Source organism: Condylostylus longicornis, unplaced genomic scaffold (assembly GCF_029603195.1).
Source record: "Condylostylus longicornis isolate FDR11 unplaced genomic scaffold, ASM2960319v2 ptg000018l, whole genome shotgun sequence".
Lineage (NCBI taxonomy): Eukaryota > Metazoa > Arthropoda > Insecta > Diptera > Dolichopodidae > Condylostylus > Condylostylus longicornis.
In genome coordinates, this window is record NW_026577987.1 from 9,113,308 (window position 1) to 9,127,461 (window position 14,154).

General features: G+C 21.4%; 1 protein-coding gene across 1 annotated transcript in view; it reads right to left on the reverse strand.

Moving 5' to 3' along the window:
* The window catches only part of LOC129606545 (non-canonical poly(A) RNA polymerase protein Trf4-1-like), an 88,347-nt gene extending 78,637 nt beyond the window's left edge, over positions 1–9,710 (reverse strand). Inside the window, exons 1-2 of the mRNA XM_055516918.1 lie at positions 9,197–9,710; positions 913–1,993 (exon numbers count right to left, since the gene is read on the reverse strand). Of these exons, the coding sequence (XP_055372893.1) occupies positions 913–1,565 (653 nt within the window). The 5' untranslated portion in view covers positions 1,566–1,993; positions 9,197–9,710. The remainder of the gene's footprint in view (positions 1–912; positions 1,994–9,196) is intronic.
* Between the last annotated feature and the right edge of the window lie 4,444 nt (positions 9,711–14,154).

Consider the following 14,154-nt stretch of genomic DNA (forward strand, 5'->3'; position numbering starts at 1 on the left):
TTGTTCCTATTTTGGCATTACAAAATTTGTAATGCCAAAATAGCAGCAAGTACTTAGAAATCAAAATAATTTTTTTTACAATTTATGTCACAAATTTTGAAGTTTATTGATGACATTTCCTAAGTTTTCAATAGGGGGGAATCTTATTTGCATGACTCATATATTCTAAACAAAATGCTAATAAACATTTAAAAAATAATGAAATTTTGATGAAATTGATATTTATTTCATCTGTAATTTTTTACTTCGCCACACAATTGGTCGTTCTCAAATTGTGACATTTTTGTATTTTACTTTCCTAGGATGTCCTTTTGAAGACCCTTTATATATATGCAGTTAAATTCTCAAATTGAATCAAAAAATCAAGAGTGTCCAACACTTCAGAATTACTTTTCATATTTACATTTTTATGTATGTACGTATATATATATGAACAAAAGAAAGAAAATCAAAAAAAAAAATGGAAAGAACTCAATAATTGCGTAAGTATTGTCATAGCTATTCAACATTTAAGTATTTATAAAAATAAATCAATCAATTCAATAATAGTATTAGTAGCACTATCGATTTTCAATTTTATAACAAGAAATTAATTAATTGGTGACAAAGTTAAATTTTTTGAAAATATTTCAAGAAAATGTTGAAAACTGCAAAAAATATGTCAAAGAAATTATTCGAATAATATTACCTATGTAGATATTTAAATAAAATCTACATGTTGAATTGCCATCAGTGAATTCCCAATATTTTTGATTAATGTAAAAAAAAATTGCAAAAGTATTTGACCTAATAAAATTTACTTATTATTTTCGTTTGCTATTCATAAAATAATTTTCAATATACTTATTATTCGTAAATAATTTATTAAAAAAAAAATAATCAAACAAAAATTATAAAATTATTATCACTTACCCGACAACGCCTTTTTCATATATACATCCGATTGGGCGCCATGGGCAACCCTTATATTTTCCAATTAATTTATCTGAATATTTATTCATATTATATGTACTAGCTTTATTATCAACTGTTGTGCTACCAGCTTTCCTTCTTGATGGATTATAATAATTACGTTCATGTGCTACAATTTTTTCACGATCAGCTTGTGTTGGTGCTGTTCTTTCATCATTACCAAATTGTTGTAATATTTGAAATGCAGTCGTATCACGACTATTATTATTATTTGTATTATTATTATTGTTATTATTATAGTTATTGCTTTCACGAAATTGTATACCAATAATTGTTGTTGTACCATTTGTTGATATTGTATTAACACCACCAACAATAGTATTATTAAGTGTTGTTGTAACACCGGTAACAATTGGTGATGTTGTTGTTATTATTGATGAGCCAGTTGTTGATGATAATGTTGATGATACAGTTGATGATTGTAATGCTAATTGTGTTGTATTAATATTATTATTAAAATTTTTTTGTTGTAATAATTGTTGTTGTTCAAGTTGTGCTTGCATTTCAGCTGAATTTGTTTCCCAAATAGCAAACCAAGTTCTAAGTGCTGGTCCTTCCTGTTCTTCTTGAAACCAACCCACAAATGGATCCATTCAAGCAGTGTCCTATGTTCTTTTTTTTATAGAGTTTGTTTTTTCTTTTTTAAAAAAAGATTTTTATTATCTTTTTTTAAAATTTTATTGTTTTTTGTTTTACTTAATTTTTAAGGATTTTTTCCATGTATTCTTTAAAAAAAAAAAAAAAAACAATAAAAGAAAATTAAAAAAGAACAATTTTTGTTTGTATTTTTTCACTTTTTTTGAGATTTCACTATCGATTTTTGTTTTTTTTTCACTATCGAATTTTGTTTAAACAAAATTTTTATTTACTTAACACTAGAAAAAAAATAGCTAAAATAGTTTAGAATTTCTAATTTTTGCTTTCTTTCTTAATTGTATACAAATTATAAACTGGATATTTTTTTTTATTTATTATAAATAATTATTTTTATTTAAATTTTGTTTTCTTTAAATTTTGGGATCTGCAAGGTAATAAGTAAATAATTAAGTGTTATTATAAATATAGAATTTCCTTTTTGTTTTTTAAAATATCTTTTGTAGTTACTTTATGTTCTAAGAACGGCAGTATTAATATTTCCACAAAAATCTGCAGAAGGAGAATAAAATTTTATTTCTAAACTTGTTAAAATTTTTTTTAAATTGTAATTTGTTGATCCTTATTAAAGAAATTTAATTGCTTCTTGTTTGTAATTTAAAAAAAAAAAAATAAGTTATTTTTTTTTATTATATTTTTTATTATATATTATTTTTAAATAAAATAAATAATAAATGCTAGTGTTTTCTCTGGTTCTTATGTTTACATTAATTTTTTTTGTCTTTTATTTATTTTTAAAATTATTGTTGTGATAAAAATATTATTATTGTTTTATTTAAGAATTCATTTTGAAAAATTTCTTTTTTTACACCTCTGGAATTAGAATTTAAGAGAAAAATAAATAGGTAAATTAGAAATCAACACAAAATTTAAATTTAAAATTATCACTTAAAATTAAATTTTCTTAATTTTAAATATCACTCAATTAATGCTCTTATGAATCAAAATAAAAAATATTATGGGCATATTGTTACGAATGTAGATTTTAAATAAGTACTGTAATAAATTTAATAATTTTTTTAAAAATTTCAACATTTAAAATTTAAATTTTAAAAATATTTATTTAAAGTTTTTGGGCACATTAACACAAAAAATTAAAGTTCAATAATCGAAAAATTAAAATTTAATCAGCAAAAAAAATTGAGAAAAAAAATTTTAGAAAAAATTTTGCATAATTGTTTTTTTTTCCTTTAATTTTAATAGCTGTTATTTAATTTGCTACCTGCTGTACACATACGTTCATTCGTATATTATACGTAGGTACACACATTTATACAATTTATACACAATACAATTTATTTATAAGACAACAAAAAAAAAAAGGAAAAACAAAAATTTTATTTATGCGATTTTTGTTTTTTTTTTTCTTTTTCTGCTAAATTTTCATTTTTTAAACAAAATTAGAGAAAATTATTTTCTTAATTTTAAGGTTATGTTTTACGTTTTAAAGTAAATAATTTTAAATTTATCATTATTACTATTTAAATTCAATAAAAATTAAAAATAAAGTTATTAATTATTTAATTATATTATGTACCTATCTACTATAGGGTAAAAAATATATAAAAAAATTAAAGCACAAAACTTCTACTTAAATTTATTGTTAATATGGGTAGGTAAGTAATAACAGGTAGGTATGTATGTTTGTAAATATCCATATATACAAAATATTTTCCTATCTTTTATATTTTCTATTTAAACAGTGTTAAAAATATCTCATAATAAGTTTGAAATTTTTATATTATTTTTCATTTTATACCTATAAGTAGTTGCTAGAGCTATATTATGTATGTATTTATGTAGATATATTACATTCTAAAAATCTATTAAAAAAATCAAACAGAAATTTTATTTCCACGTAACGAAAATCTCAACTTTTTTTTTCTCTCCTGTATTCTATTTTTTTTTAATATGGCTTACAATATTTTAATTAGAAAAAAAAATTTACCTTTATTTTTTAAAAGCTTTTTCATTGTGATTTTTAATTTTTTTTTTGTTTTTTGCATAAAAATTCATTCCGGAATGATTATTTAATTACGAAAAAAAAAAAAAAAATAACCAAAATTTTTTTGAAATACTTGATATTTTCATTCTAAAAAGAAATTTAATCAAATCTATAAAATTTTATATATGATAATATATATGCATATAAGTATGTATATACATATATACACACACATGTACAAGAGAGAGCGAGAGAGAGAGAGAGAGTGGAAAAAAAATAAAGAATAATTTTTTAAAAATGAAAAAAAAAAAAAAACTATTTTAATAATGTAGGTAGTGTAGAGATTAGTACGTACATACGTTTCACATAATTATAAAAATATATAAGTTATAATTTCTGTGTATATAATATAATATGTCATTATAATATAATATGATATAATATGTAGTAATACTATATATATGTATACATATGTATAAGACTACGATGAAGACGGCTACGTTTTATGCGATATTAAAAAATTGTACACAACACACGCCTTTAGAAAGGCCATTTCAGAAAAAAAAAATATTTTTTTTTCCCTTAAACTTATTTCTTTTTTTATTTCTAAAAAAATTTAATTGTAATTTATTTTTTTATTATTTATAAAAGAATACAGTCTTTTTCACTTAAATATTTTTAATTTCATATAATTTATATATGTATGTATAATTAATCCTTATAAAAAAAGTTTAATAACTACACTTTATAAAAAAAAAAAAAGTTTAAAATCTTTTTTTTTCCCTTATTTTTTTTTTCTTTTTATGTGTGCTTTTTTAAAGAAGGCAAGGAGATTGAAAAAATTTCTTCTACTGAAGTTAAAAAAAAATAACAATAATGACAAAATGAAAAAAAAAATACGAAAAGGTTATGTGTCAATACCGTTTTTAATAGAACAAACGAAACGACTGACATTTTTCCGTCTTCTGTTTTTATTTTTCTTCTTCATACTACACAATGTACAATTGTATGTACATACAATATTGTATTGAAAAATCCATTTATTTCTAGATTGAAATTGTAGTACTACTACAAAATAGAAACAATCGGTATGACATGAAACATTTTAAATTCCGTATTACTTATTTTGACATTTAATGGTATATAATATATAAATACAAAAACAAAATAATGACAAGCTTAAACTAAATTGTATAAAAACTTTTTTGACATTTTATTGCGAAACTATTGAAAATAAACAAAAATAAAAAAAAAAAGGAAAAGAATTTTTTGAAATTTTGTACTAGATTTTAAAAATTGAAATGAAAAACGTAAAAATAATGTAGTAAATATTTTAGATTAAATTTCTGACAGTAAATTCACAAATTTTGAATGACAGTAAATTATCGAAATAATTTTTTTTTTTTCTTTTTTGCGTTTATTCTTTTTGGTTCTTTTTTTTTTTTTGGTTATGTTGACTTTTTTTTTGTATTATTATGCGGTATATTTAATTTTTTTTTCAAAAACAGGTCAAGAATAATTTCTAAAATTTTTGTATTAAAAAATTATTATAATTTTTAGAAATTTTAATTATTGGACAGATATATAATAAAAGAATAATTAATTTAGTAGAAATTTATATATAAATATATGAAAATAAAATGCGATGCACCTACATAGGTCTTTTTGGAATTTTTTAATTAAAATTTCAAGGGATAAAATACGTGTGGATGGATGTATATGACTATTTTAATGTAATATGTATTCTCGAAAGAGAGTTAAAGAAAAATGAAGAGCGAGTGTATGTGCATAAATAACTATATTTCTATAAGAAAATTTTAAACCCTTATGCGCGCATTAATTAAATATTTATTATTATACATGTTATTTTGCAATATGATAACAGCGTTATATATTGACACAAATTATAAATATATATTGGAATATGTACAGACGAAATTTATATATAGTATTTCTATATTCTAATTATGTTATATGAATATATTTTAAATTTTCTGAGCCCGATTGTGATTTTATGATTTTTCATCTTTTCACATTAAAAAAGTAGACAGGAGTATATTTTGCGTATCTCATTTTTTCTAAAATGTGTACAAAATTTAGTTATTATTCATTCTATTTGTTTTGAAGTTGATAGATTCAGTTGATATTTTGAGAAAGAGTGCGAAAATGCAATTGAAAAAATGTGAAATCTTATTGGAAAAATTAAATGTCAATGAGAATTCTGATTACCAACAAAAGATACACTTAGGGATCAATATATGCATGTGGAACTTCTTTCAGTTTAATATTACAAACACCTAAAAAGACGCAATACAGAGAACTAACACAGTCATAACTAATATATTCTTGTCAAAATTCTTATTGGAAATATTCAAATTATCTATATAACTTGCAATAAATTAAGAACAAAACTTTAAAAATAATTGTTTCTTTTTTTCTTATTAATTTATAGTTTATTATAATATTATTTTTATAACAAATGTGCTGTAGTGTTTTAGTTTAAAACAAAATATAACACCCCCTAGATACTTATATTTATTATAATACTTAAGTACTATTTTTTTTATTATCTCATTATGCAAACCTTAAAAGTATACTTAACAACTGTTTTGGAAAGTACATACATATGTATTGACATATTGCGTAATTTAACGTGTACTATTTACCCTAAATTACGTAGTAGAAAATAAACAAATAAATAAATAGAAAAAAACAAGAAAAAAAATCTGTCATTCAATAATGCTAATTTTGAAAGATTTTCACAGAAAACTTAATGCTTAAATTTTTAATATTGAAAATTAATTTTTAGAAAATGCTTTTTAATATGATGATAAGTTGATAACTTGTAAAGAATACTTCTGAAAATACAGTATTAACTTAGTACGAGATGAAGTATGTTAACAAAAGTTGCTTAAATTGCAAAACAATGAGGACATTCTTAGGAACCGCATTTTAAGGAACTGAAATAGCAGATTATTTTTTTTTCGAAAACTGCAATTGAAAATATGTTCTCTTTTTTAAATTTGAGGTTGGATAACTTAGATTTGCAAACAAAACAAACTCTCTCTCATGCAGTCAAAAATTAATGCAAAAAATGCAGTTATTTAAATTTTCGATAGAAATGCGTACGCTTACAAATTGCATTTTCAAAAAAAAAAATTCATAACGACTTGAAATTTTCAATCTGTGCAGCATATTAGTACGCAGATTGAAACTTCAAGTCACATATAAACGAAGTAATTGTTTCTAATTAACAAAATTTACTGTGGAACCTACCTAAATAATGTCAAATAACTTAGGGTCTTTTTGTTTGTTGGTTTTTTGTGAATTAAAAGTTTTTTCTGTAAATACTCTCAATATTTACGATTCGAATAATTTCACTTACGTTATAATTTACATACTTATTTTTATTGATTAATTTTAATTTAATTTAGTAAAATTTATGCAGTCAAAATATCTACATATTTATCTTCTGATAACCAACCCCCCAAGAAATACTTAAATAGATTTGATTATTATAATATGTACGTATGTATGTACTTATTTGCCTCATATTTTTTCTTTTTAAAGGTATTTCATATGTACATATATAGCAATAAATATTTAGAATTTAGTATTTTAGATGATTTTAATAATTTATTAACATAGTCAAAAATTAATATTATCAAAAATTAATATATCAATTTTGCTAATTAATATTATAGTGTACTCGTAATAAATATTATATCTATGTATCTACATTAAATTCGAATGATATCACCCATGTATTTAAAATGCAGAGCTCATCTTCGCAAGGAAATAAAAATAAGTACCTACCTACATATCTACATATACCCTATCTAAAATCTAACTACATACCTTCCATCCTATCTATTTATCCTATCTAGACATATACACAGATACTTATGTATAAAAGCGTTTAAAACTAAAAAAAAGCATAGTGAATTTTTCTCGAAAAATCTTTTTGAATACATTAAATAGGTATGCGTGTATGTACGTAGGAATCCATATGTATGGATTTAAATATAATACAAAAATAAGGAAGGAAAAACAGAACCCACATGTGCTTATTTTTATAGTTTTAATTTGAAAATATTATTAAAAAAATTCCAATTAAAAATTGTAAAACAAAAATTATAACTAAAAAATTATTTGGAAAAATAAAAATTATTTTGGAAAATTTTCGAATTCAAAAAGAATTCATTTCTTTCTTATGGATGTAGGGGCAGGAGAAAAGGAAATAAAATTAGTTCAATATTATTTAATCCTGATTCATTAATCTTTAATAATGTACATAAATATGGCATTTTGACAATTAAAAAATATAGAAATTGCAAAAATAAAATTGAATTTTTATTTAAAAAAAAAAAAAAAATTTTAACCATATATACACACAAACATATGTATGTATCTAATTTTTATTCTATCAAAAATTTGTACTAGATTTGTACAATTTTTTTTTATTTTATTTTATTTTCCTTTTTATTTATGTTGTCAAGCTGCAATCTTCTTTCTAATAATAAACTATATACGTATGTATAAATGTATATTACACTACTACAATATTCGTCTCATTTCCCTTTTCTTTACCCCCTCAACTATCTAAAAAGTATCATTTACAATAATCAATAAAAATAAAAATAAAGAAAAACAAAATAAGAAAATCTTAGGTACTATTTCCCTTTCAAAAATTGTACTGGAATTAAAATAATTATTTAATTTTTTCTAATTTTATTATTTGAATATTAATTAATTAATATCCAATTAATTTAATCAAATTAATTTTTGAAAATAAAATCAAAGTCGCATAAAAAATATGAAATTGTTTCTAATTTTTAATACATATATATTGTATTATAAATATATATATAATATATTGTATTTATATATATGTATGTTTTTAATAATATACAAATTTTAAAAAAGATAATAAATAAGTAGGAACATACATAACTATGTATGTAATTTTCATATCTTTGCAATTATTCTCTTTTTTGACAATTATACCATTTGTTAAAAAGAGTCACATATATATTTTATGCAAAACATATTTTTCCTTTTCTATTTCTATATTCAAAATAATCTATAGAAAATAAGTCTATGTTTTTTTTTGCATGTACATATCTACATAATGTACAATTCTATATAAATGCACACACACATTCATATATATATATATATTCAATTACAACTTTTGTACAATATATTTAAATAGATTTAATGTATATAGGTTTGTAAAAAAAAAAAAAGTTCAACTCTATATTAAAATTTACTGTACCTTCGTAGTGCAGGATTTTCCATTTTTTCAATTGTATATAAAAAAAAAAAAAATAATGATAAAATACAAATTAAAAACTTTTTTCCTACAATTATTAAAAAACAATAAATTCTTAGTTTAATTTTTAATTCTTATTTCAAAAAAGAAAAACTATTAAAAACTTTTTTATTTTTTTTTTCTTATTTTCACTCAAATTATTCAAATATTTTTTTAGCATTAAAATCGAAATAATTTGAATTAAAAAATTATGTTATTTCGAGGGTTTCTCACACTTCACTCTCTTTTTTCACAAATAGAAAAATTTTCCTTTTTTTTTTATTTCTATTAAAAAAGAAAAATTCTATTACCGAAATTATAAAAAAGTTTTCTTTTAAGATTTTTTTTCAAAACGGCTACAACACGAGGTTTACACTTTTTTTTCTCCACTTGTATTTCGCACTTAAATCAAATTTTCAATATTTTCCAAAATTTTTAAAAAACAACTTTTTAATTTTGATTATATAAATAACAAATAAAAAAAAAAAGAGAAAAATGTTTATTAGGAATGTTTTCAAAGTCTTAATTAAAAAAAAGAAAAAAAAATTCACAAATTAAAACTTGGTCCATTTAAAAAAATATTTTTCATTTTCATAGAAAAGCAAAACGAAAAAAAAAGAAAAAAAAAAAACAGAAATTTAGGTATGAGCTTTTCCTTTTTTTTAACACTAATGTTTTAAAATGAAAATAGTTTTTATGATTTTTGTTTTTAAATAAATTATAATTTATATGAGCGAGGGAAATTCAATAATTTTATTTCTTCATTTCCCCACAAAAATTATAATATTTATTAAAAGGCTTCAGCAAAATCTCCTTTTTTTTTTTTTTTTTTTTTGTTAAACACGACGATACTTTCAATTCAATTCTCATTAACGACGACCATCGAGTTGAGTTCTATGAAAAAACTGAAGTTTATGAAGAGTGAAAAATACAAAATATATAATTTTGACATTTTTATATTCAACATGCTTTTGCAAAAAAGTGTTGACAGTTTATTGAAAAATTTAAGTGACTCTTTGTTGGTTGCTATTAAATTGAATTGAAGTTGTCAATTTTTTATTGTTTTGGTAAGTGGTCATGGTTTGTTCTATTGTTTTCTATTGATAGTTTTTAGGTTTTTACCTGTGTTCCATTTACATTTTTTTACTACTCTTGAATAGCTCAAATTGAACAAAAGTCTAATATCTTGAATGGTAGTAAAAATAATAGTAAAAAACCATCTTAAACGGTTGGATAATCACCTGCCTAGTCAAAGTATATCTACCAATAAGTAGTTCGACTCTCCGTTTACATCACACTAACGCAATCACTCACCAATTTTTGTATACAAAAAATTGTTAAAGGAGTTAAGCAGTATACCTTGTTATTTTCATTTTTATACACATAAGAATTTTTTTAATTTCTGTAATTCATTGCAGTACAAGGTGGCAAAAAAGGTGTATTCATATTACAAAAGCAAAGCGGACAAAAAGTGTTTTAAAAAAAATTATTATAATTTATATAATATTATTTTGAAATATAATTAAAAAAATGTTCAAAAGACGTATAATATTAAAAAAATTTTAAATAGTAAATTTTAAAATATTTTTCAGTTTTTTATAAACCATCCAAGAATTTCATAGATAATTTAAAGAATTTAGAAAACACTTTTATTAAACTTTTTAATGATATTTGTACAGAAAAAAATTTAGAATGTAAAATATATGAACACTTAAAAATAATTTCATCTATGAATGTTTGAAAATTAGAATTTACCACATAATAAAAAGTTTTAATAAAACTATAAAACAATTTGATATAAAACAAAAAATTTTTAGTGTTAAGCATTTGTAATTAATAATTATCAATAAAATAAATAAATTATCTTTAAATTTTTTACTTTTATTTCAATCTTAATAAATTTATAACATATTTCCCATGAATTGGTAATAATTATATTTCATAAAGTAATCATACCTAAAGTATGCATACACCTTTTTTTTCCTTATAAATTACTTTATTTCTATGTCACTACCTGATAGTGTATATCTATTGTACTAGGTACATGCATGTGTACATTCATACCTGAAATTTCAAACTCTTTTGCTTTCATACATTCGAATTTTTTACCTAAATTTTATAAAATGAAAAATAAATTTTGTTATTTCAAAATAAAAATAACAAAATTTTTACCTAACTTAATTTAATTTTATTTTAGTTCAATGTTTTTGATACACTCGTTTGTTTACAATATTTTGTTTCTTTCTTGGCTACACAACTCTTATTACCATCTACTTTTAAAAAAAAATGGAATATTTTAAGAATTTGGAAGCAAGATGCAAACGGAAACTAACGGAATGGAACGAGTCGAGTTACTTATTAGTAGATATACTTTGGTTAAACTCAGTGATTAAAATAACAAAAGTATAAGTTATATCCTTCTAAAGTTGAAGAACGAAAAAATATCGATAAATGGAATTGGGTTTTTTTTTTGAAAAAAGTAAAATTTTTTACAACTCTTGGTTTTATTCATGTTTTTAAAAGTAAAATCCTAAGTAGGTTGCTAGTTTTTTTCTTACCATTCAAATTTGACGTGAAATAATAAAAAAAAAATAATGTTATATTTTACTCATATACGGAAAAAGATTGATATATTTAGAGACTACGCATATATTGGCAACCTATAGTAGTTCTAAACAGGTTAGATGTTGCTAAACCTGTACTGTGTATAAAATTTTGAGTACATACTGTAAAATGAATTTAATTTTTTATACTTCATTTATTGATATACATATATGTATGAGCTTTATATAATTCATATAAAATATATTTTGTTTTTTATACATCTTTTTTATATAATTATATGTTTCTCTATTAAACTGTTAAGCTTAAGCAGTATAAGAAAGGTATTAGAGATCTAAATCGCATTGGGAAAAGCATACACGCATTTAAAATATTCTTTTTATATATTTTAATAATATTTGATATATTCGACATATTGAAATTTATTCATATTTGAATATTAAAATATTTGACATATTGAAATTTCACCATTAGAAATGTTAGAATAATCCATTATAAGAATAATGTGTCATAATTATTGTAAAAATTCTATTGTGAATGAATAAACGGAAATTCTTTTTGTGAATTCCAAATTGGCTTCTTTATAATTATAACTGTATATTATTAATTTATAAGGGAATAAATTTGATTTTTGTTTTCATTATTATTTAAAATAAGAATTAAATATGTAGTTATAAAATTACATAATATTATTGGTATCTATAAATCATTATTAATTAAATAATAAATATTAATAGATTTGAGAAAGTTAAGAAAATTTATAGTTATCAGAAAGTGAAATAATAACAAAAGAGCAATTGCAGTTCGAGTTTGGTCTTGTTTGAAGACAAATTTAATTTTAAGTAAAAATTTTTTTAATTGGATATTTAAAACAATTACATATTTTGAAAACTGTGTAATTTGTAAGATACTAGAAAATTGTGTACTAGTTAAAATTTTCATATTGAAAGTATAACTTTAATATGCATTAAATGAAATGCATGAATAAATAAAAATTTTCCTACCACTTTCTAAAATCCAGATGGTTTTTAAGAAATATAAGAAATATATTTGCTACAATATGTACAAGCACCTTATTTTTTGATAGTAGCCTTATGGGCCTTACTATGTAATTAAACCACTAATAGAAAGGTATAATACAATACAAATTTGATTGGTGCTATCTAACTATTTTTGTGAATACGAAAATCGTTTCCCGAAAAACGAATTACATAGTATGGTCCACTGTTATGCACAAATTAATATTTGCAAGATTAAAATCTTAAATTGAATTTCGTTTTATAGAGTTTAAAATTTAAATAATCAGAAACTAGATATTTTTTTACATTATTATACTCAAGAGGCAGCACAGGTTATCGTTAAGTTCATACTATTGATTTTGTGTATATAAACCCAATTAATAGCAAAAGCACGAACCAACAACTTTTTGTTCAAATTGAAAAAAAAAAAACAATTCAATTTCATTTTCATTTGTTTCACTCATCTAAATTTTAGCGGAATCAAGAACCAAAAGTTTTCGTTCTTTTTTTGTGAACGAATTGCTGAATTAATTTTTTTTTTAATTATCTTGTTTTCTATGACATATTCCTTGTGGTAGCAAACTCAAAAATATAATTATTATTTTTGTGGTGTGTTGTGCGCAATATTCAATTCAAAAAAAAAAGAATTCACGGACAAGCAAATGCTAGAACATTTATGCATTTGTAAATTTACAGAAATATAAATAAAATAGAACAAGTGATAATTGGATAATTTTTTAAAATTAAGAATAATTTTATTGTATATTTTTGTTAATAATTTCGAATACGTTTTTTGTTACACTTATTCTAGTAAACGGATTAATTATATTGAGTTTGTTTATTCAATGTTGAGCAATTTCAAATTTCATAGTTCACTTGGAATGAAATTTTAATTAATACAAAAAAACGTTAGAAAATGAATAGTTTCTTCTTTTTTTTAAATAAATCTACCATTCAACAGGTGGCACTGTTCGATCTTCCGCGATCTATCAAGAATTTTAAAATTTTTTTTTGTTGTTTTAACAAATACAATTACTACATTACAACACTACATAACTATGAAATTTATACTACACTACATTTGAAAATGTTGCCTTGTTTTGTCATTTTTTTCTTTTCTACAAACAAATAAACAAACAGCACCACAATACAACAACTACAAGCTTAGGAAAAAGAAGAAGAACAAGAAAAATTAATAATAAAATGAAACGAAACGAAAATAAAAGAAAAAAACGGAGGTAAACTGCAATTGCTCTGTAGTTTTCTATTTTAGTTTAAAACCGCTGTTTTCCGAATACATATTGTGTATTTTAAATAAGTTTTTCGGATGTGTAAACCGGTAAATTACGGATTTTTTTTCTTTTTCTAATTTATTTTTATTTACCTTTGGTACGTTGTAGGTAAAAAACAAAAATAATTTAATTAAGTGCTATACTGCTATTTATACGCAATAAAAAAATATATAAAAAATTTTGGAATTAAATGAAATATTAAAAATTTTAACATTTCAAGTACCTATTTATTAATTAAAACTTACCTAATTTGTAAGAGTGTGTAATTGTTAATTAAAATAAAAGCAATACGCATGCATAAAATTAGTAACTGTAGTGTTTATTAGAAAATCAAAAAAAATGGAAAATTCATTCTCTAATAAGTAGGCACATTGCATGTTTGTATGTTTGTGCTTA